We start from the raw sequence: 26,171 nt of genomic DNA on the forward strand, positions 1-26,171 counted from the left end.
CTATTTCTATTATCCCATATATTACCTGTAACTACCTCTCTTTGATAGAAAATCAGAAACCCTGGATATGATCTTTAATTCACTTTTAGCTTTCAACAATGAATGAAAACTGTAACGAGAATGGTGATGGGCTTCAATTGAATCATTGCGAGATTAAAGCCCCCTCCCCCCTGAAAAGGCAGAACAAACTAATAACTTATTGCTAGAACACCTGGAAACTTAGTCATTGTTAAGCTACTTTGTCCTCTGTGATACAATGATATTCTCAGTTAGAAATATCATTATATCACAGGTTTTAAGAAAATAAACTTAGATCTCTCTGCTTTTAGAGATGCTCTAATTCATCTATGAAGTTAGAAAAACAGATTTTCTGAAGTACCAGGAGTCTAATCCACACACCAAAATACTGGGTTTATGCGTTTGCATTTTCATCCTATTTATTTATTTATTCATTTATATATTTACTTATTTGTTCATTTGGGGCCACACTCTGTGGTGTCCAGAACTTATACCTGACTCTGTGCTCAGGGATCCCTTCTGGCACATTCAGGGAACCATACAGGATACCAAGGATTGAACCCAGGTCAGCTACATGCAAGGTAAGCAACCTACCCTGAACTATTTCTTCAACCCCACTCATCTAATTTAGATACTCAAGTAGATTTCCAGTGCAAACTTAAGTCACATGCCTTTGAGACAGAATAATAGAGATAAATGATTTTTTGTTTCTTGGTTTAGGGGCCACACCTGGCACTTACTCAAGAATTATTCTTGGCTCTGTGCTCAAGAATCACTCCTGGCATTACTCAGGGGACCATATAGGCATACAGAGGATCGAATTCCAGTCAGCTATATGCAAGGCAAGTGCTTTACCCACTATAGCTTCTCTCCAACCCCTAAAACATCATTTTTCTTAATTATCTGTAGGCATGTATGATTACTAAGTTTGTACCCAATTCTCAAACTATAGTGTTTGAGGTTAACACTATTGTTAATATTGTATATTGTTTGAGATTAATAATAGCTATTGTTAATTATGATTCTACTCAGAGTGAGAGTGTCATAGGCCCTCATGATTTCCATACAGAACACTGACCCTGGGATACAAAATTCCAAACAATGCTAATTACACTGCTTAATCCTTACTTCAGCAAAATTACTTACTCACTGTTCCATTTTCTGGAAGACACTTACCATAGTAACCTAACCTTTCAGATAATGCCAGCAAGCATCAAGAGGCCTAGTGCATTAAGCATTCCAGTCATAGCATACACAAAAGAATGTGATAAATAAATGAGAAGATAAATGTTAGAAATTCATTTCTAAAAGGTATCCTAAAACAAATGAGACATTAAACTCTCTCTAAGTGAATATTTAGTCCAGAGATGATTTTTCTTCAGTTTGGTCTATTGAAGCATCATCAGCAAGCAGAATATCTCTGAAACCATTTTTTGGTTACCAGAATCTTGCCTCCTCTATTTAACAATTTGTACTATCTTTACTGTGTTTTATGGCTTAGTTGCCCATTCATTATGTTGACAAACTTGTCTAAAACCTCCAGGACTATGCCAGTAATGTCAGAAACACTTACAGAAGTCGCAATATGTGCCAGAGCTCCCCTAAGTATGTCAACCATTTGCAAAATAAAAATAAAAATAAACTAAACCCTTCCTGGAGACAAAGGGCTGAGGATGTGCACGTCAGTCCTCTCAGAGTCTGTTGACTTGCCAGTCCAGAGACGATGGTGCAGCTCCAAGTAATTCTGTCACTGCTACAACACCTAGTCTTTTTGAATATATTTGATGCTGCAATTTTATAATCTCTCATTCTTATGAATGTCTTGGCAGTCAAGATGAAAGTTGATCAACCAGAGTTTTTGATGTATGAGCCAAAAGCTTGGATTCATATTTTGACACAGAAAAGCAAAAAACAAACACATTTATAAAAATCAGAAGACCAAAATGAAAACCGGATCCAAATAAATAAGGCTGGGAGAAAAAAATTTCAGATAGAAGAATTAAATTGTTTCCACTTCAGAAAATATAGACTTCATGTAGCTCAATTTATAATGATATATTTGTTATTTTTATCAAGCAATTTGTAGATTGGCAAAAACCATCTAAGATGACAATAACCTAGAATATTTTTAGTAAGAGTTCTGTTTTCTGACATAACTGACATGGCATTGTAGTCAGAAAATTTTTACATGATTTAGAATGTTTTAAGATTATAATTCTCACATGAATACACAGTATATAAGAAATGAAGGAACTAAGGGAGCTAATGATAAATGAATTGAGGATAGAACTATATATAGTAAGGGAATGATGAAAGAAAGAAAAAAGAAAGAGAAAGAAAGAGGGAAGGAAAGAAAGAAAGAAAGAGAGAGAGAGAAAAAGAAAGAAAGAGAGAAAGAAAGAAAGAAAGAAAGAAAGAAAGAAAGAAAGAAAGAAAGAAAGAAAGAAAGAAAGAAAGAAAGAAAGAAAGAAAGAAAGAAAGAAAGAAAGAAAGAAAGAAAGAAAGAAAGAAAGAAAGAAAGAAAGAAAGAAAGAAAGAAAGAAAGAAAGAGGGACGGAAGGAAGAAGAGGAAGGAAGGAAGGAAGGAAGGAAGGAAGGAAGGAAGGAAGGAAGGAAGGAAGGAAGGAAGGAGGGAAGGGAGAGAGGGAAGGAAGGAAGGAAGGAAGGAAGGAAGGAAGGAAGGAAGGAAGGAAGGAAGGAAGGAAGGAGATAAGGAAGGAAGGAGGGAAGGAAGGAAGGAAGGAAGGAAGGAAGGAAGGAAGGAAGGAAGGAAGGAAGGAAGGAAGGAAGGAAGGAAGGAAGGAAGGAAGGAAGGAGGGAGGGAGGGAAGGAAGGAAGGAGATAAGGAAGGAAGGAGGGAAGGAAGGAAGGAAGGAAGGAAAGAAGGAGGGAAGGAAGGAAGGAGGGAAGGAGGGAAGGAAGGAGGGAGGGAAGGAGGGAAGGAAGGAAAGAGGGAAGGAAGGAGGGAGGGAAGGAGGGAAGGAAGGAAAGAGGGAAGGAAGGAGGGAGGGAAGGAGGGAAGGAAGGAAAGAGGGAAGGAAGGAGGGAGGGAAGGAAGGAAGGAAGGAAGGAAGGAAGGAAGGAAGGAAGGAAGGAAGGAAGGAAGGAAGGAAGGAAGGAAGGAAGGAAGGAAGGAAGGAGGGAAGGAAGGAGGGAGGGAGGGAAGGAAGGAAGGAAGGAAGGAAGGAAGGAAGGAAGGAAGGAAGGAAGGAAGGAAGGAAGGAAGGAAGGAAGGAAGGAAAGAAGGAAGGAAGGAAGAAGATTCTGGTGTGACAGTAACTCGTCTGAACTTCCACGTTCCAGATTCCATTGCCAATTGAATATTCCAGTTAAATTCTTCCAGTGGGAGACATCTGTATGAGATTAGTAGAAGATATTTTCAAAACACCAAGTGTTAGTGACTGTGAGTTCCTAAGATCCTACGCAAAGCACGGATTCTAGCAACATCGATTCTAGCAACATTGAGTACAGTTCCATAAGGTATGGATAACACTCCTTTTGTTCCACTTTGGTGACTGAGCTGAGTCCTCTTACTGAAGCCTATACAGTGATTTCTTTCTCCCTTGTTTGAAATGGCTGGTGAGAGCCTAAAATTCTCTCATTCATTTACCACCTAATTAAAAAGGAGAGAAATAAAACCCTGCCTTTCGACTAGCCTAAGGGTGACTGATCATAAAGTTTTCTCATACTCATTGTATCAAATGATTAGAGTAAAATTCTCTAAGTAGCCTATTAAGTCTCTTAAGAGCAAATTTTAGGAGGGTGACCATTTCCAAAGTGGTTTGTTTATATCAGCGAAATAGCCTACTTTACACAAGATATATAGAGTATGTTTACTTTTAGTAACCGCTCATGTATCAAATTTAAATATACAAATAATTGCCTTAGATGACTTTAAAATGGTCAAATGTGCATAAAACACTCAGATGTCAGGTTTAAAGACGAGCTACAAATCACTTTGCAGCAAAGCAACACCCTTGAAGACATCTGGGAGAGCACGTGACTGCAGGGCTTGCCGGAGAACTTGCTGCCATTGAAGACGACTGTCAGCTCACCCCGAAAGCTAAAAGACAGCTGAAAATAGACGGAAACGCTGAATGTCAGCAAGAAAGCCAACTTCACTTGAAATTTATGCTGAAAAAATAGTTTTCCTGGTTGTAGTTGTCCATTTCAGACAGTTCACATGTTTGCTTTTTGTTAATTTGGGGGCCTGAACTGTTTACAAAGGGAATCCAGCAAGGTGCATATGATATAGCATGATCATCATCATGAAGGAGAATTAAGACTTATACAGAAGAAAACTGAAGTCTTGGAAAATAAAATGGAGGGAGGACAAAAGATATATGGAAATTACTAAATGGATGCATCCAATTTGACATAAAACTTTCAAGAAGCCAATAAAAAGAAACAAATATGGGTCTTCGCAAGGTTTAGATTCTCCATAAAATAGAAACTAAGGTAACAGCAGATGCAGCTATTCTTAATTCTGAGACAGGAGGTAATAATATCTGTAACAGTATCACTTCTAAAACATTTGCCTATGTTAAATTCTGTCTTGAACATTTTACATAAATTAATATATCTGCTCTCTAAAAAAAGTCTTAAATGAGCAATACTACGGCTATCTGCCATTTTATAAAAAATAAAAGAAAGAAAATTGAATCATAGCAAGATAAATGCCTTGCCAAAGGTTTTCTGCTAAGAAATGCGGGTTTGAAATTGGATTCCAGGCAGTCTGGCTCCAGTGTACATCCTTCTAATCGCTATATTTATAAAATGCCCTAAATAATGAACAAAATATCCCCCTAATAAATTTGGAAGTGGATTCTATAGGGTCATTTCCTTATGTTTCTTGGCCTCTAGCATCAGATTAAAACAAATCCAGAAAGCCACTTCTGAAAATGAAAATGATGTGGTCCAGGTATTGCTGTATTGGTTATTTTGTCTTGACCTAATGTTTTATTGTTGCCAAAGGTTGTCAAACACGTGACTGGAGGCTCCATTAATGGCAGAGCCAGATGGGGGGGAAAAAGAAAAAAGAGAAGTAACAGTGATCAAAAGTTCCAGGCATCCACTGTCAGACAAGGTTACGTGCCTCGTATTGGCAAAACGTTTTGATTCCAGGAATATGCAAATTGATGGAAATTTTATCATTTCTCTTAAAGCCTATGTGCATGCATGCACATAGAGCTCTAGTTTGATACTCCTTCTTTGGCGTCACTCAGGCAGTGCTTCCTAATTTCATCCACATCTACATCAGTGAAGAAAATGGATAGTATAGATGTGAATCACTAAAGCCACTACCTTTCTCTGAGGAACCAGGCACTCTTCACTAGTGGACATTAGGCTCTCATTTTATTTCTCTCCTTTTTGTTTCTTGTCCCAAATCCATTGGGAATCACTGATTTACCAAAATTAATTTGCTGCCTTTTCTCTCAGGAAATTATCCAAAAACCTTTGGTTTTCTCTGCCAATCTTATGTAAAATATTGAGAGATTGGGAGTTTGGAATTATATTCCCTCTCAAGAGGAAGGAAGTGTCTAGGGTTATTTTAGGCTGCCTGGTAAATTCAGAGCTACTGTGAGTTAGGCTTTCTTCATATTCTCCCATGAAATTTGAGTTGTCTAACCAAGGTCACTTTGCTCACAGGCAAACCAAGGCATTCTTCAGAACAAAAGCCTTGGTCCATTAAGAGAGAGACAGAAAAAGACAAGAAAGACAGAGAGAAAAAAGAAGGATAGAATGTTAACATGGATTTATGTTGCACTGGGACTTAAGTTTGAAAATTTTTTTTTTAGTCTGAAAGTTCCTTCACCTGAAGTTTCTCAATCACTCTTAAATCAAATAGCAAGTTGGCTCAAGAAAAATTTAAAATAAAACTTTAAATGATGGAAGGCATGAAGGGAGGTTTATAACACTTGCTACATTCAGAATACTGCACAAGACACAAACGAGAGTTGAGCTAAGGATCATAATATGGTTGAAATACGATGTGCTTAAAACCTGCTTCCTCCATAATCTTCGTGCTCTCAGTCAATATCACCACTTCCGATCCTAAATAAGTTTGCTAAGCTTTCTTTATTTAGAATTCATGAGAACATGTAAAAGATATGCCAGATCATCATATCTTTGGAGATGGTGATTATTAATAGTGATTGCTTCTACAGAAAGGAATGAAAGATATTTCTCTCCGCATGTCTAATCCAAATGTTCTAGTAAACAGGCGATTATTTTTATTATCAGATCCCTCAAACTCAAACTTTCTAAAGAGCAATTTGCCCCAAAAGTTTGAGTAATGAGTGGACTATGCATCTTTCTGCCAAGAAACTCAGCCTTTCAGTTACAAAGGAAAAGTACAATCTTAAAGAGAAAGGATAGGTGAAGCCCTCGGTCTTTATCTGCATTGGTGTCTTCAGTCACACACAAAGTCTGTCTTAAAAGCACATGCTGGAAAGACTAAGATTCCCTCTGAATACAAACACCACGAAGATATAACCTTCCTTTTCTCCATTTACTATCAGATAAAGATAATATCCACTCAATTTGTCAAAGCAATTTTGTGATGACAAACTGATGAAGCTAAAGTCAAAAGCATTTCTGCAGAAACATTATAAATGTTACTCACATATTTTAGTACTCCACCAAATCAAGGTTATGCTTGAAGGGTAAACGGACTATGAGAAGACTCCAAGCAGATTGTAATTCTTTCGAATTGATGTTAAAGAAATAAATTGTGTCATTTGTAACTACTTTTCCTACAATATTTTTAAGAAGAAAAAAAAATCATCTACCACAGAAAAATTTAAGTTGGCAATCTGCAATTATTAGTCATTGATTTTGTACATGCACTGTCTATTTCATAAAGTTACTGTGGAGATAAGATATATTTAAATATTGGAACTGAAGTTGGCTAAGCCTACCCTGCTCTGATTAAATAATACATCAATTTCATCTATATTTCTTACTCCCAGAGACCAAAAAGTGTTAGTCACTAAAATCACGATATAGAAAATCATCCTTTTAAGTCATCTATGAGAAAAATGAAAACTAATTTAAGATTAAGGCTAGATTTATCACCAAGTTCATCAGATGACAAGCTATAGAATAACAACTGATGGTTATATGTGCTTAGAGAATTAAAGGGAGCCTTGTTGACGTTGTTTTACAGGAAAGGTAAGTGTGGAATAGGAATAAGTAACTGTTCAAGGTACTGGACTGGAGAGACAGCCATGGAGGTAAGGTGCATGCTGTCGAGACAGTTCAATCTCCATTACCACATGGTCCTTCACAGACGTTCATACTGCCAGGTGGGGTCCTGGAAGTCCCTGAGCACTGCCTTAGTGATCTGTTTATTCCCAGGACTGCAGAAACCATGAAACAGTATATTTCTTGGGCCCTTACACAGAACCATTAGATCAGTTTGTCTAGAATTGCCCAGAAGGGCCCCTGCCTCCTGAGCACCGCCTAGTAAGGCCCCCAGAAAAAGATTCATGAGTGGGACTGGAGCAATAGTACAGCAGGTAGGGCATTTCCCTGGCATGTGATAAACCTGGATTTGATCCCTGACACCCCATGTTGTTTCCCAATTACTGCCAGGAGTAATTTCTGAGTAAAGAACTAGGGGTAACCGCTGAGCATGTCAGTTCTGTCCCCCACTCCCGAAGAACAAGATTCATAGGTATCTAGTATTACAAATCAGCAGCAATGTCCATCCTGGACTGATCTCCAAAGAACTTGAGAAAATAAACATAATCTTTACAACTTTCTCTTGCGCTTACCTACATGTTCTTTGGATATTGGCTTCATTCTTTCCCATCCCTGTTTTTTTTAAATATATATAATCTTCACATCTCCAAATCTCTACCCAATGTTATCTGTTAAAAATTTTTCTGCAGAGATTCTTATTACTCCTAAATATGAGTCCACACACATACACACACACACACACACACACACACATGTACCACTCATGCACATGCACATGGATGAGATTTATAATATAATGTGAGCTCCATTAGAACCCATATTGCTTAAAGAGAAAAAGAAATACTCTCCAGATGTGTGGAGGTCTCCTAGATAGCGAAACAATGGATATTCTTGGAAGTATAATACATAGAGATAAAGAAGAATAAGTTCTATTATTTAAACCATGTGTTTGTCAAATCCATTTTCCTCCAAACTCATTTTGCCATTTAACAACAGAGGCTTCTTCTGTAGTAGGGATAGGAACAAAATGAATGAAGCAAAAAATATATCATTTTGGACTCTAGTATCTTTAGCAGATTTTGGAAAATAGCCAATATAACATTCATTTTTGTCACAACGGTTTTTGACTGCCAGAGTTACATTAGCAAATAAGAAAAACTGTTCTTATGAATTCCAGGTATAACTTTAACATATTGAGAGGAAAAATTCAGGGGAATTAGGATATAGATATATAATCATAAAACAACGATCAGGGAAGAATCAGGATAATTTATCCAGAAAGGTGGAGGGAGGGGACCAACAATGGGCTGACGTGAGAGGAGAAATCACAGCGAGTTCAACTGGGGTTCCAGTAATGAGTTGGTCCTTCTGAGTCCTTGAAAGTAATTAGGAGAGGAGACTAGAATTAAAAAGATTTCTATCAAATATAGCAGATATAGTCTCCTGAAGAGAAGAAGCAGGTACTTGAATTCCCCCAGGTTCAACTGAGGACACTGCAAACTTTGAGGGAAGCCCAAGATCCAGTGTGAATCCCTAGTGTTTGGTACACAATCCAGATGAAAGTCGGGGTGCAGTTACAGGATGCTGGGAGAGAGCTGGGCAGCCTGAATCACCTGGGGAGGTTAGTGCTGCCTTTCAATCTTAAAGAAGAGCAGAAGAGGAGTTCAGGTAGCTGACAACTAGAGGCCACAAGTGGAAGTGCAGCTGCAGAACAAAGATCATAGTGGCCAAATATGAGAGATAAGTTACATCTTCGCAGAAGCCAATAAAGACCAAAGAACATTATGGACCGGAGGCACACCTTACAACCCACCCCAAATACCAAGATTCAAGAGTGTCCTTCCAAGGTAGGTACTACCTAGTAAAAATGAATAAATACAGAGAATGGTGTGAGTAAATTATAAATTGACAGCAATTTACCTATGAAAGTCTGTTGAAATTTGGGTGTGATGGGACAAAGATGTAAACAGACACTGCACCAAAAATGACACTCAAATGGCAATAAGCATATGAAGAGATACTCCATATTATGTGTTCACAGAGAAGGGAGATACCACTGTACTGCACTCATTAAAATGGCCAAACCTTGGGGCTGGATCAATAGTACAGCGGGTAGGGCATTTGCCTTGCACGCAGCTGACCCGGGTTCGATTCCCAGCATCCCATATGGTCCCCCGAGTACCGCCAGGAGTTATTCCTGAGTGCAGAGCCAGGAGTCAGCCCTGAGCATTGCCGGGTGTGACCTAAAAAGCCAAAAATGAAAATAAAAAAATAAAAAATAAAATAAGATGGCCAAACCTCAGAACACTGACACCAAATACGGAAAAGCTGTGAAGCAAGTAGTACTCTCATATAACCAGTGGGAATACAACTAGGAATGGTTCAGTCAACCTGGAAGAGAGTTTGGTTTCACTTTTTTTAAACACGAAGTATACTCCTAACCACATGATCAATCATTCATGGCTCTGTTATTTAACCAAAGGTATTAAAAAGGGACATCCACATAAAAACCGACACAAGTATCTTTACAATAGCCTTGTTCATCACTGCCAAAATTTGGAGGCAACAAAGTCTGTGAATAGATAAGTAAACTGGTTGGTTCAGATGACAGAATAGTAATTCAGTCGGTGCTAAAAGAAATGAGCTATCAATCTATGCCAAGACAAGAGGGAAACTAAAATCTATATTATGAAGCGAAAGATGTTTGTATGAAAAGGCAATATGCTGTCTGATTTCAACCATAGGGCCTTTGGAAAAGGAAAAAATATGGAGACAGTCGAAAGATTAGTGGTTGTCAGGGATGTAAAGGAAAGAAGGATCAATAGGTAAAGCGCAGAAGATTTTTACGGCAGTGAAACTATGCATGATATGCTACAGAGTAGGTACATGTAAATTATACATGTGTCAAATCATAGGACGTGAAATACCATTAGTGAGTTCTAATGTAAGCTACGGACTGGGTGATAATGATGTCGGAGTAGGCTCATCCGGTATCATAGTTTGCCGTCATGGTGAGGATGATGATAAGAGGTGACTGCATTTTTGAAATCACGTAACACATAGAAGGCCAACAGCTCAATTTTGCTTTCGCTTCAAATTTTAAGCCATTTAAATAAAGGTATGCTGTAAAACATTTTACAGTACTGGAAATTTTATAATACATGGATCTTGAATTGCTACAATACGGTTACTACAACCAAGTAGAAATAAAGACAAAGTAGTTGAGCTGGATTTAAAAAAAAAAGGCACAATATATTTCTGCACAATCTATATTGGGACAGTGTAAAACATAGAATTACACATATATGCTCTATGTATGTTTGTGCATGTTATATATACATGTATTTGCATATGTATGTATTTAAACTCAGATGTGGGAACACACTAATTTTATAATATAAAACCAAAGCAACTTTGATTCCACTGTAATTAATATGAAACAAATGAATTGGATAATTTATGATACATTGATTAAAACAATGTCCTAGAGACACTACTCATATTTGTAACACTAGTTATTACAACTAATGTTAAGATAAAAATCTGTACTACATTTAAAAAGTCAAATTTGGCTAAGAGCTTGTCTTCTTAAAAAAATACTCATTAGGGGCTGGAGTGATAGCACAGCGGGTAGGGCGTTTGCCTTGCACGCGGCCAACCCGGGTTCGAATCCCAGCATCCCATATGGTCCCCTGAGCACCGCCAGGAGTAATTCCTGAGTGCAGAGCCAGGAGTAACCCCTGTGCATCGCCAGGTGTGACCCAAAAAGCAAAAAAAAAAAAAATACTCATTAATCTGGCATCAACATAGGCCTTTGAAGGGGACAGGAAAAATGAGCACCCATCTGCTTTCACATTACCGCCTCTGTGGTATGGACCTGCTGATATATACAAACTTCTATTAGTCATCAGAAAAGAGAAATCAGGATATCTGTACAGAAACATGGCACAGTTATATGTGCGAGTAGAAATTCTCTCATCCATATGACATGGTGTTTTATTATAGTGTAGCTAAAGGGAGACTCAAAGAGAGGAGGCTCCAACTTAGAACCACATCTCTGTCTTCCTGCAAAATGAAAAAGGAGCATTCCAGAAAGACTTTCCACTCAACAGAGCAATGTTATTGGCCCACAGAGTGGCAGCCAGGAGCAGGTCACCAGATATTTTGCTATTCAAAACATACAATATGATTTGTTTGACGAACAATTATAGTACCAGAGGGATCAGAGAGAGAGAGAGCTCAAGGGTCAAGGCAAAGGGCCAAAGCCCAGTGTTTAATCCTCAATATCACCAAGTATTTTCTTGAATCCTATCAATGGTCTAAGAACTGAGTCATCCTCCTGTTGTCCACGTATTGCCAGGAGCTACCCCTGGTACTTGGAAAGCCTCTCAAACAAAACTAGACCTACAGGGGTCGGGTGGAAGGGGCTGGAGCACATGTCTGACATACACAAAGACCCAAGATGGATCTCCTGTACCCCATGGCCATCTCTTATAGCACTGAATATAGCTCCAGTGGTCCTGGGACTACTCAGCCAAGTGTTGCTTGGAGAAGCCTCCAAATCTCTTGAGTATTCACTAGGGAGCCCCCCAAAATTTTTAATTAAAAAAGTTGCACCTATAATTGGGGTTATTTCTATTACTATGTAAACAGAAAGACTTTTTGTGGGGGCCACACCCAGCCCAGCATTATTCAAGGCTTACTCCTTGTTCTGCACTCAGGGATAACTCTTGGAGCTGGGAAGACCATCCTGGTAGTTGGGATCAAACCCAAGGTCAGCCACAGGTAAGGCAAGCACCCTACCTGTTGTCCTGTTGCTCATGGCTCAGGATATTTTTAATAACAGGTAGTTGAAGAAGGAAACTGGTAACTGGAAAATCAGAGCATAGACTACAGAGAGACCCATTTTACTGCAAGAACCAACGAGTTTCATCCTCAAATTTCTGACTCCATCATTTTAGTAAATAGAAACAGTTAATATTTGAGGATAACAAAATAACTATTTTTTAATCACTGAGTAGAAATGAAAATTTTTAAACGTTTTACAAATATGAAACACTCAATTGAAATAACACCATAAAATCTGTACAAGTAATATCTAAAACTTGTAAGAAAGCTAAAGACACAGGAAAATGTTTTTTGCCCAAGTATAGTCAGTAAGTAGCAGAACCAGAGTTCATCAAAGCATCCTGATCCTAGAATCTGTGCCCTTAAACACTGCATCATGTGGTCATAAAAGTGTGGACCCCTTTTCTTTGACCATGTAGCCCATGCTATTCAATCAAATCTTGTTCTTTAACTTACTTTCAGAGTTTCCACCAGTATTTTTGTAAGGGTCTCAGCAATAAAAAATTACATAAAACATTATAAATGTATATTTCCTTATGCTCCCAATCTATTTTCTTATAAAAGCACTTTGATTTTGAGATTATAACTTTTCAATTTGGCTAAACACATGGCAACATGTACTATAACAGTGATGAATCTGAGACTTTACATGTTTGTGGAATGCTCTACAATTAAGATAGAGATCTCAGAAGGATTTTTTGGTGCACTTTTGACAAAGGGAACATGACGTACATTATAAGGCTGATTCTTCTTCATTGATAACATCAAAAGAAACTTGAAAAGCTACTTGAGGAACTCTGCATTAATTACACTCCCAGAGAATGTTCTTTTTCTTCTTAGAAATCTAAAATCATGGTATTTTCTTTTTGGCCAGGAGAAAACTGTCTTTGTGCATACCCATTCTCATTGTCATATGTCCCCAAATTGCAGACCTGGAGAGGCTATGCTACTTGCCTTTGGTGGCAGGAGCACTGTATTTGGAGTCTATAACTTTGAGATCAGATGTTAGTTGATGATGAGTTAACAGATGAGTTAGTTGATGTTAGTTAACAGATGAGATCATATGTTAGCTATAAAGTCTTTGGCTATAAAATCTCCATTTCTCATTCTTCTCATCTGTATAACAGGAGTGACAGATGTAGCATATAGAGGAACAGCACAAAAGAATAGACAATGTTCAACGAAAACAAATCCTTTGACTGATGACAGAATTGAGTTTTTGAAAGTGGAGTGAAAGAGAAGACCGTTGATCGGAGATGGAAGGATACTGGTACTTTGGTGTGGTATGGTAACTACTAAAATATATAAGCATCTATAATCTTGTAAGTCAATGTTATCTTAATTTGTAAAAATGAAAGCCAAGAAAAAGAATATGATATTGATATCCTCCCCATGTAGTTATGCAATAAATAAACCTGAGATCAGATGTCCATGGGGGACAATTTAAGAGGCAATTTGGGGTATCTAATATTAGTTTGGAGAAACAATAATTAGGAAAAACACAGTCACTAATAGTCCATTTGTAAACAGGAGAAACTTAGTTACTAATTACCTAATTCAAGAAGTAACAACTATTTACATGAGCTCTATGTTCCTGATATACAACAAGTTAAAATTACTTTCCATACTCAGTTTCCTTCAAACAAATTTGAGTTCAAACCTTTGGATAGCCCAAAGATTTAGGCAACTGATTCATGGAATGATATTTTAAAGAAAAAGAGGAAAACAATCTCTTGCTTCATTTTGAGATGATTACATCCAAGAAATGTTGCGGAAATGTGGTGCTTACCAAGCCAATTTCTTTAGCTCGGAGATTTAGGGGAGTAGCTACAGCACTTGCTGAAAGCCCATGCTGTATTTGGTATATTTGAGAATCACATTCATAAAACACATCATGCTCTTCCGCAACATAAGGGAAGAATTTGGCCTTTGTGAACTTTCCATAGATCTGAGAGAAGAGAAATAAATTGTCATATATTTAGGCAATCTAGACATGCTACTTACATGAGTAGACTAAGAATTCTGTTGAATGAACCAACTGAAAAACAGCCTGTAACAGAAGTGAAACTCCTTTGATGTGCCTCTTGAAAAGTCCATTTATAGCATTTCCTCATGAAAAAGCTCAGCGTCAAAAAGAGTTTCTCAAGACAGGGTGTATTTGGCCACTCGCAAAATAAATCAATAGCAGTGTCTTTCCAACAATCTCCCAGCTTCACTTGCCTGTACTATTCTATAGGAAAGCTTTTCTAGATCCTAAATTAGAGCACTATTTTCCTAGTCATTGAGCTTTCTATCCAAACAGGGGCTGAAGCAATAGCACAGCAGTAGGGTGTTTGCCTTGCATGTGGCAGACCTGGGTTCGAGTCCCCTATCCCTCTCGGAGAGCCCGGCAAGTTACCAAGAGTATCTTGCCTGCATGGCAGAACCTGGGAATCTACCCATGGCATATTCAATATGCCAAAAACAGTAACAACAAGTCTCACAATGGAGACATTACTGTGGTGCCTGCTCGAGCAAATCGATGAGCAATGGGATGACAGTGATGACAGTGATGATACAAACAACTACGATCTCATTCAAACAAATGTGTTGTGGGGGAGAGGAGAATAGAGGGAGAATTTGGGCCAGAATTTATGGTGCTTAGAGTCTGTTTCTGACTCTTGCTCAGGAATCACTCCTGGCAGTGCTCAGCGGACCATATGCGGTGCCAGGGATTTGAACTAAAGTTAGTCACATGTAAGGCAAATCCTTAGAGCTGGATTATCTTTCCAGCTCCATACTTTTATCTCTAAAAGGAGATGGTTATTTAATACCACACATGTCAAAGACACTTGTGTTTAAGTGACAGTGCTTAACCCAGAATAACAGTGACATCAGAGAAGCATCGGTGTCTACAATATTGGATTAGCCTCCTCTGACGGCCAGATTTGGCTCTTCAGAGCTAAAGATATTTCAGAGAAGACCTTCTTACGATGAAAAGTATCTTAGTAACAGCCAGGTATAAAACAAAATACAAGGCACTGTTCTTTTTATCAATTGAAAGTGGGTAATTTCAGAATTATATTTAAATATCCTTTCTATTCACATCATAAATTATTACCTAGGGGAAATAGTCAGTTCCTTATCAAAGTATAGTTTAGAGTATCCACGTAATAGAGAAACCAATTTTGTGCTCAAATATATCTTGGTTGGCATTCTACCCAGAAAATGATTGAGAAATCACGAATAACTAAATTTTAATTGGTATATATGTAAGCAACTCATACTGGCAGGCCATATGCAAAAGCAACTTACTTTAGAATTGATGAGGCAGAAAAAAATGTTGATTTTCCTCCTCATTCTCTATGGTACAGTGCTATTTAGGCATTTCATGTTTTTCCAAATGTCACTGAGACATGATATTAAATGGTCTTATTATAAGTAAAGCCTTCTCTCCTAGAGAAAAAAGTAACTTAATATTTAACCATTATGTCACATAAGAATCTCAAATCTTTCACTTTCTCTTGAATTTTATGTAGTAACTAGCTTGTTCTCTATTTTTTGTGCCTTCATTTGTTTTATTTTTGTTGTTATTGTTTAATTTGACTTAATCATCAATATATTATTAGACAGATGTAGCTATAAGATACTCATTTGTATGCTTTATGTACATAAACATACATTTTATTAAAAACTGAAAGTTGAATATAATCTACGAATCCTTTTTCTTTTTCAAAAGGGTGAATTTTCTGAGGAAGCAAGCAGGGTAATTTGTAGATAGTTATCATACCAAAAGAAACATCAATTGCAAATGCCAAGTTAAACAAATGAAATACAGTAAATTAAATGAAACTACTTTCTGTAACACTTTATGCCTCTATCTGTTAATTTTGAAGAAAGCACCATAGTGAGGCTCATTTCAGTACAAAGTCTTATTATGCAGATATACTACATTTATTTATTTTTCTTTATGAGAAAAATATATAACACTTTATAGCCTGCCCCAGTTCTACATGAGAACTAGCATAAAAAGCTTCCCTATGTCTAACTTCCCACACTCTTAGGTCTTTACATTCCTCTTTCTCATACAAACCCTCCCACCAGCCTTTGAACCCTGGATACAAGGTCAGGGAAGAAGATGTCCTTTCCTTCTGCCTTTCCTTGTAGTCTTGACTGGTCTCCTTCAACCTTGTCTAATCTAGTACATTTTCACGCAACGATAACTTTTAGTTTCTTCATCATCTGTGATGGTGCCTCCTGACCTTCATACGGAGGTAACATAATGCTCTTTTCTTTTTTTTTTTAGCTTTTGTCACCGCATTTTTCTATCAGGTACAGCATTCATTATCAAATTCGTCACCATTTTCATCACTGCTTATTATCCTACAGAATACCAGAACATCTCCTCATTCACTAAAGTCATTATAGTACAATAATCTCAATTAGTGGAGCATTTAGGAAGTCACATAAAGATTGCTGGTTGTCTAAATGACACCCAGTTGGATTTCCAGACTGACAGTCCAGTGAATTGTGGCAGAGGAATACTTGCTCTTTGGTGGAGGGTGTGGTGTGTAATATTTCGCCCCTAAAATACCCTTCTATGAACAAAACTCATTAAAAATGAGTTGTAAGAAACTTCCATTCCAATAGGATGACTGACAAATCTCTTTTATCTATGATTCTTTTTTAGTTTTCCATAACAACTGAAGAACTTTTTTGGGGGGGGGTCACACCCGGCGATGCACAGGGGTCACTCTTGGCTCATGCACTCAGGAATGACTCCTGGCGGTGCTCGGGGGACCATATGGGATGCTGGGAAATGCAAATGCCCTACCGGAGGTGCTATCACTCCAGCCCCCAGAACTTTTTATTTATATAATTTTATTGGCTTCAGATAGATGCATTATTGCTCAACATCTATATCCACCAGATATTTACAATCTTCCCACCAAATCTACCTTCTATCCACACTGTTGTATAGTTGACATTTTTTACCCAATTTTCCCACTCCCTATCCTTCTACCCCTTCAGTAATTACCATTTTGTTTACATATCTGAATTTGGTTTTGTTGTGTCCATTCATTTGTGCTCTTTCTGGAATAAAGTTTATGAAATTCTTCCACTCTTTTGCCTCTGCGTTTGGTGCCTTTGCACCTCCATCTCACCACTGAGAGCCTTGGTTAACTCCTGTCATGCAGCTTGTCACAACTCCAACTTCCTCTCCATTCGTTTAGTTCACTCAACATCCTTTGTCCTCAGTTTCTACCATGCCACTCTGCGAGTAGTACATAGAACAAGCCTTTCCAAAGTTCAACGCCAGACTTTTTCATCTAGGAGTATCTCAGTCTAAGGCATTATCTACCAAGCAATTTCTTTTCAAACCACTAACATTTTCTTCTGGTCTTCCTCCTAAATTTCTTACTACTTCTATAGAGTCCTAACAAACTCTTCTCCATACCCACCCTACAAATATTGGATCCCGAAGTTCTGTCCTCTTTTCCTTTCTAGATGTTTTCTTCCTAATTACGCTTCATTATTCCAGCTCCATCCCATTCATTGATTCTTTTCCCTTGGACCATCCCCTTCACAAATCTGTTGCTTTTCAAGTTTCCTTCACATATTTCTTTATTTTCTTAACTATAAAATAGCACACCGAAGCAAAAACTACTCTTGAAATTGTTAGATGACTAAATTAGATGACATATAGCATGGTATGTGGCTCAATATCATTAACTACTTGGACATTGTTTTAATACTCCTTTTAGATATACTTTCTCCCTAGGCAATTTTGAATTTGATTAACGAGTACTTCAATAACTCCAAATTCCCCTCAACGGACTCTGTAATCCTTATTCTCACTGTCACTCTAAGACCTTCCTCTTTTTCTCTCTTCGACACAACTTGATGATATCGTGCTGGAGGCCAGGACAGGTAGTGGGTATGGAATGGGGTGGGAAGGATGTGCCTCATTAGCAAAGCACCTGCCCTAGAGACAGGAATTCCATCCCTTGTACTGCTTCACATCAAGCAATGGTATACCAGTGGCAATGTCATGATTCACGGCGCCACCTCAAGTGTGCAATCCCTGGCCTCAGTGCTTTTGTGCATACATTTTCTATGCCCAGCGAATCTCTCTTCTCAGGACGACCAAGGCTAACCTGAACCTTATGCCAAACAAATAATTACTGGAAAAGTTAATCATTCATACTGAGTGAGCCAAATGAAGTCCACATAGACAATTAAAAGTTCCATTAAACTAAATTTATTTTTCTGGGTAAGGTTGTGAGGCTATTCTACCCTGGCAGTGATGAGATTCAGAAGTACAGATTATTTCAGGATAACTGGAAAGAATTCTAATAGATGTTTATAGTTTGTCTTTTAAAAGTTGGCTAAAGGAAAATGTGGATAAGTTGGGTGATGTTAGAAAAAGGGAGATGGTCTATATAAATTGGATAAATTAGTAAATCACCTGAAGGCAAAAACAAGACTTTTAATCATTATAAAATGCTATACACAAATGTGAATATATATGTATATTAGTTAACAGAATGATAAGACCTGAGATATAATCTTATAAAATAATTTCACTTTAATAAAAACGATAAATAAAAATAGTAGCAAAGCATTCCAAAATACACATTTAAGTGTGGAGAAATGCTTCTCATCTACTATATATCTTGTATCCTTTTATGTTTAGTGAAGGGAAACCTTCATGCTGACCATTTTCCCAGACAGAATTATTTCTCTCTCCAAGGCACTTCTTTCTCAGATCATAAGCTCTCATAGTCCTAACCAAATTCTATGCTTGTTCATTAGTTTCATATTAGTCTTTGGTATGTGACCATTAACATCACATAACACAGAATCTATATTACTTCTAGGTCTTTGATGAAGGGATATATGAGGAATATCCTTTTTTATCACTGTGAAAAGGGTGAACTTTGAGTAAACAGGTTTTCTCCTATCTCTGTGCCATTGGAAGAGTTGGTAGGTCATTGTCTTAGAATAAGTCTGGCACAAGCCAATATCTATTACCAGCCATATGGTAAAATGCCAGCATGTTTTCCTTTCCTTTCTCATTATATATATATATGTGTGTGTGTGTGTGTGTGTGTGTGTGTGTGTGTGTGTGTGTGTGTGTGTGTGTGTGTGTATGGACTGGAGCGATAGCACAGTGGGTAGGGTGTTTGCCTTGCATGTGGCCAACCTGAACCTGGGTTCGATTCCTCCATCCCTCTCAGAGAGCCCGGCAACCTACCGCCAACCTACCCAGTATCCCAGCCGCTCAGCAGAATCTGGCAAGCTACCCATGGCGTATTCGATATGCCAGAAACAGTAAAATGTTTCACAATGGAGACATTACTGGTGCCCACTTGAGCAAATCAATGAACAACGGGATGACAGTGCTATAGTGCTACAGTATATAATAAATCTGACATAAGCCAATATCCATTACCAGCCATATATTAAAATACCAACTTGTTTTCCCTCTCTGTATATGCATATATGTAAATATATGTATATGTATATATAATGACTTTTAAGGTAAATTATACCTCCGTTTAAAATTATAAAATTTTCCATTTTATCATCATAAATAATAATGTAAGTTAAACATGTGTTGAAGCTTAGGGTGAAAATCTAAAGTTAGTAAACTCTTCTGTGAATAGTTTGCTATTAGGCTTTATAGCTTCTTTTCCCTTCTCACAGATTTTTGAACCTCCAAAGAATAGATAGTTCTTGGCTGAAATCACTTCTCAGACTTTCACACATGCTTTAGGTATTCATTTACCTATCTTGATGATATCGTGGGAACCAACTCTGCTGAATCCGATTAGACTATTCTGTAGAACTTCAACAGGGAATTGTAATATATCTGCATAATATGATGTGGGGACTAATTTGGGCCACCCTGTGGTAACTTTTCTTGAAATTATAGGCAACAGGAGCTAATTGTCAGGGAAATGTCTTCTCAATTCCCTCAACCCTGCATTTAGCAGATTTTCTCTATATGGTTTTATGTTCATTAACATTCATGCTATTGTCTTCAACCTTATTTATTTCCATGTTTGCTTCAGGTCTGCCTTGCTGAAGTGTTTGCTTTTATTCTTTTTTCCCACATCCTTCCTTTTCCTTTTATATTTCTTTCACTTTCTCATTTTTGAGTGCTTACAGGACCTTGTTTTTGGCTTTAGAAGAATATAGTAGGAAGGTGACAGCTATAGGAGTTTATTTACAAATTATTTCTAAAAAGATATACATAAATTAGAAATTTAGAATTAGAAATCTTTTATAAAAGTTATACTTATTGGATTCAGTATTTCTCCCAATTTCTCTGTTTTACTTCAAAGTGGAAAAACAATTGTCACTGTTTGCAGTTCATATTGTGAATTGTTTCCTCTTTAAAAGTCTTCTCTCTATCTCTAGATATAACCTGAATGGTTAGTCAACAGGACATGATTTTTAGGGTTATTTTTCTACTATAGATGGTAGGGTTGCCCTGAAATAATTCACATATTCTTCTGGGTTCTCTCTGTGATTAAACTGTAAAAATTCTTAAGCAATTAAACATATTGAAAATAAAGATAGAAGCCAAAGAGTGGTCATGAGAAAATACAGTCAACCCCTTAAATATAGATAATTTATGCCTTTGATTTATCTCAGTATTCTAAATAGACGAATAGATACCATGTAACATCATAGACTTTCTGAAATAACTTTATGACGTTTTTATATTTCATCTTTAGACATATATACAAGAAATAGATGTATGATTATTTTGGTTTAAAGAATAAATGAAAAATTGAAGGAAGAAAGGAAGGGAGTAAAGGAAGGAGGGAGGAAGAGAGGGAGGGTGGAAGGAAGAGAAAAAATATAAGGTTGAAAAGAAGGAGAAATCTCTGGAGTTCCTCTTAGCTTATTTCCTTATTATTTCTGGAAGCTACTGGAGAATGCCTCATAGATAACTCTGTATAAATAATGCCTCTATTTCTTCCAGATTCTCTCACAATAGGATAAAAACGCACCCAGACGCTGTTTCAACACCACTGCTACTATAACCATTGTTGCTGCTAAGACCAATCCTACATTGTTTCCAGCTTAAGAATTCACACTATTTCAAATAATTGCTGATGTCTATGTGATGAAGCTGGGAAGACTCATTCCCCTGTCTCAGGCTTTCTGAACAACAGCACTACTGACATTTAGGACCAGACCATTCTTGGGTGCATTTATAAGCAGAGTACAGAGTCGGGGAACAGTCTGATCACTGTCAGATGCTGAAGAGTATCCTGCACCTCTACCCACGAGCTATCAGTGGCAACAGCAATCTCTCAAACATAACAATCAAAAATGTCCCCTGACATTGCAAGATGCCACTGGAGGAATAGGTACCACCTGAGCCACCGCCAGTTGCAAAGGCTTGCAGTCATTTCTATACAATAGCCATAATGAAATTGAATTTCCAGCAGAATTGGAAATCAGTCTTCCAATTTTCCCCTCAAAACTGAAGCACAGGTCTACGTGGACCTAACGAGAGATGAGCCTCATAGTGAACTCTGTAATGTACCCCTCCGACTCCCCCAATCCTTACACGTACATACCTTCTTGTGGAATTCTTTCAACCATCTGTTTCCCACAAGGTGAATCTTATATCATGTAAATTGTATGAAAAGGGAAAAGTACATTAGTAAAGTATATGCTACTTACATAATAACAAAGTTCAACACTACATCCTACTGCTGATAATGTGCTTGTCTGGGTTCGTGTACAATAACCTATGGAGAAATATGCTGTGAATGTCCCTCTTTCTCTGTCTGATTTGACTCAACATGATACTCTCCCGATCAATCCATATAGCAGAAAACTGCATCTCTTCTTAAAACTGAGTAGTGTCCTATAGCATATCTGTAACATAAATTTCTTTTTCCAGTTATTCTTCTTGGGTCCTTGGATTGTTTCCATTGTAGTCATTGGGCTACCTTAAATGTGCTGCAATGAACATAAGAGTACAAATATCTTTTCAGAATAGAGTTTTAGGACCAGTAAGTTATATGCCAAGAAGGGAATTACTGAGTCATATAGATTCTCGATTTCTAGTTCTTTGAGAAGTGTCGAAATTGTTTTCTGAAAGGGCTGAACCAGTCAGCATTCCCACCAGCAGTGAATGAATGTCCCCTTGTCCAAACCTCCATGCCAGAACTGATTGTTTTTATTTCTTGCATTTAGCTGGTATGAGATGATATCCTATTGTTGTGTTGATTTGTATCTCCCTGACAATAAGTTATGCTGAGCATTTTTACCATATATGCCTTCCATTTGTATGTCTTCTTTGAGGAAACTTCTGTTCATTTCTTCTCCCCATTTTTAATGAAGTTGGATTTTTTCTTTTAAAATTCTACAAGTACCTTTCTATACATTGTATATTAACTCTTTATCTTTATGCATGGATGAGCCTCACACATGAAGGAACCAGCAGAGGAACCCAGGTGTGCTAGACCAGGGGCTGAGATATCTAAGGCTGCTCCATCAACGGCCAACATCCAGAGACTATAAAACCAAGCTCTCGGAAGAGAGCGACACAGAGTCTCTTGAAGAGACTCTGGCACGAATCCTTGAAGATACCTCTAACATCAATGTCATTGAGCCTTCTGAGTGCTAACCTCAATATGATTTATGGATTCAAGTCTGATAGAGGTCATTAATCCATTTTGATTTGACTGTTTTGCACAGTATTAGGATGGGTTCTTAGTTCATTTTTTTGCATGTGACCCACCAGATTTCTCACCACCACTTGTTAAGGAGGCTTTCCTAGCTCCACTTACTTGCTCCTTTATCAAAGGTGAACTGTCCTTTGGATATATACCTGAGGATCTGTCTCTGGATTCTCAGTTCCATTCCACTGGTCTGAGAGTCTGTCTTTATTCTAGTACCATACTGTAGTATAATTGCTACAGCCTTATGTTGCTATTTGAAAGTGGGAAAAGCAAAGTCCGGCATTTCTTATTTTCCTAGGATTGCTTTAGCTATTGAAGGAATGGAGGTTATTCCATACAAATTTCAGCAGTGTTCAATCGGTTTATTTGAAAAATGGTAGGTATTTTTATAGGGACTGCATTGAGTCTGTATAATGCTCTGGGGAATATTGCCATTTGACAATGTTAATCCTCATAATCCATGCACAGGGGATTTGTCTCCATTTCCTCATGCCCTCTTTCTTTGTATGGTTATTTCACCTCTTTTGTTAGGTTAATTCCTAGGTACTTGACTTACTGGTGCACGAATGTGAATGGGATCTCTTTTAAAAACTTCCTCCTTCTTCTGTTTCATTGTTTCAATAAATAAAGCCATGGATTTCTTCGTGTGGATTTTGCAAACCTCCCACTTTATTGCACAAGTTCATTGTCTCTAGAAGCTTGTGGGGTGAGGGGTAGTGTCTTTAAGGTTTTTTAAAGTATAGTGCCATGTCATCTGCAAATAGCAAGAGTTTGACCTCTTCTTTTGCTATCTGGATGCCCTTGATATCTCTTCCCTGCCTACTTGCTATGGCAAGGACTTCCAATACTATATTGAATAGCAGAGGTGAGAGTAGGCAACCATGTCTTGTGTCTGATCTTAAAGGGAAAGCTTTTAGTTTTTCCACCATGATTGCAGTATTTTCTGTCAGTGTGTGCGAAACAGCTTAAGCTTTCTTGAGGAAAGTTCTTTTATCTCTGAGTTTACTGAAATTTTGATAGCATGCTGAAAATTTATACTGATAGTTTACTGAAAATTTAATAGTATATGTTATAACAATATCATATACATATAACACACAGCACAATATGTTCACACACAGAAAACACCTCCAACTCAACTTATTTAGTGACAGAAGAGATAGTAAACAGTAGAAGGCACTTGTCCTGAATGTGAATGACCCTGATTTGATCTCTTGCACTGCACAGGGTCCCTTGAGCACTGCCAGGAGTGCCCCATGAGCATTGGGTCAGTAGTAGCTTCTGAGCCTTTCTGGATATAAAAAATAAAATATATTTTATTCCAATTTTTAAGTTTATTTGGAAGAATATTTTTTTACAAATTGATATTATCTTGCTTAAGCGAAAGTTTATAGATTTCCTTGAGTTGTTTGGTATCAATATGTCAACCAATAAATAAATAAGAACATACTTCTATTTTCAAATATATTTTAGGGATGAAAAGATGTAGTTAGGCTGTTATGATTAGCACTGGCAGGGTATATTATTAATGGCCATTTCAGTGTCTTAATTCTCCTACTTCCCATAGCATATTTATTTATTCACTGCCTTTCTTATTCATTCACTATTTTCTGAAAAGTGCCTGTAAAAGGGCACAGAACTCGAGGAAGAGTAAATCACTGGTTCATATGATTGATAGACTGTGATGATTAAAACAGGACAGAAGACCAAACAAGGTGATAGAACTGAGTTAATGACTCTGGGTTTCACCCTAAAAAGCACATTAAATAGGAAATTCAAAAGGTAGATTTTTGGAGTTTTTTTTTATTTGGGTGGGTGGGTGGGTGGGTAGGTGGGTAGTTGAGGGGAGGGCATGCGTAACAATGCTCAGGGATTATTCCCTGGCCATGTATTCGAGAATCACCTTTGGAAGTACTCAGGATACCACATGGAATTCTGGGGATTGAATCCAGGTCTGTCAAATGCAAGGCAAGTGCCATGCCTGCTGTGTTATCTTTCTGGCCCACAGAGGAAGAATTTTTAATTATCTATCATTTATTTATTTATTTATTTATTTATATTGAAGCACTCTGAGATATTCAGTTACAAGGTTGTTATAACTGAGTCTCAGCCATACAACGTTCCAACACCCATCCCTTCACCAGTGTACATTTCCCACCATCAATCATCAATGTCCTCAGTTTCCCTTCCATCTGCCTCCCCTTGCCCTTGCCCCACCTCCATAGCCTGCTTCTATAGCAGACACTTTCTCTCTCTCTCTCTCTCTCTCTCTCTCTCTCTCTCTCTCTCTCTCTCTCTCTCCCCCCCCCTCTCTCTCTGGATGTGTGCATCTCATTTTCCTTTTAGGCACTACTGTTTGCTATACTGTTACTGAAAGGGTATCGTGTCTATCACTTTTCCTCCTTTCAGTACTCAGTTTTTGTTCCGAGTGATTATTTCCAGCTATCATTGTCATAGTGGTCCCTTCTCTGTCCTAACTGCCCTCCCCCTCTTCTTGGTGGCCTGCTTCCTACCAAGGACCAATCCTCCTGGCCCTTGTTTCTACTACCTTTGGGTAAAAGGGGGAATTTTCAAAGGAAAGATGATGAGTACAATTAAAAATGTTTTTTTCTATAAGGTTGGACTGGAGCAATAGCACAACAGCAGGGTGTTTGCCTTGCAGGCAGCCGACCCGGGTTCAATTCCTCCGTCCCTCTCAGAGAGCCCGGCAAGCTACTGAGAGTGTCCTACCCGCACAGCAGAGCCTGGCAAGCTACCCATGGGGTATTCAATATGCCAAAAACAATAACAACAAGTCTCACAATGGAGACACTACTGGGGGACAACAGTGCAACAGTGCTACAGTGCTACAGTTTTAGGTTACATAGTCTTTAAATTTATAGTCTTGATGCACAGTCGTTGCGCACTACCACCATTCAAGTATCTATGACCCATGACCCTTTATCCCTGTTTGTGTGTGTGTAAAGTAAAATAGGTTATGAAAAGAAATTAAGAAGATGTAAGGAGAGCAAAAATATAGAAATATGTGTTCAAGAGAGAACATGAGATTGGAAATAGCCATCATCATCTTCATGTCACCTCTGCTTCTGTACTCACTACTCACCTTCATCCCTCCCCACACAGTCTATTCATAAGTTTTGGGATCCACGGGCCAAGGTTTGTTATTGTTTAACACTGTCTATTCTCTTGTTTTGCCCCTATTCCACAGATGAATGAGATCACCTAGTATTTGTTCTTCTCCCTCTGATTTATTTCACTTTACATGCCAACCCGCCTGTTCCATCCATGTTCTAGTGAACTGTGTGATTTCATCTCTTATGACAGTTACACAATGGTAAATTCAATTTACACTAAATTTAAATTTAAACTTAATTTAAATAGGGAGGAGAAATAAGGACTTGAGTA

At 37.8% G+C, this 26,171-nt stretch overlaps 1 protein-coding gene across 1 annotated transcript in view; it reads right to left on the reverse strand.

The window, feature by feature from the left end:
* LOC101549884 (homeobox protein Nkx-6.2-like) overlaps positions 1-26,171 on the reverse strand; it is a 180,762-nt gene that overhangs the window by 150,532 nt on the left and 4,059 nt on the right. Inside the window, exon 2 of the mRNA XM_055126277.1 lies at positions 13,862-14,020. Coding sequence (XP_054982252.1) covers positions 13,862-14,020 — 159 coding nt within the window. The remainder of the gene's footprint in view (positions 1-13,861; positions 14,021-26,171) is intronic.

Source organism: Sorex araneus, chromosome 1 (genome assembly GCF_027595985.1).
Source record: "Sorex araneus isolate mSorAra2 chromosome 1, mSorAra2.pri, whole genome shotgun sequence".
NCBI lineage: Eukaryota > Metazoa > Chordata > Mammalia > Eulipotyphla > Soricidae > Sorex > Sorex araneus.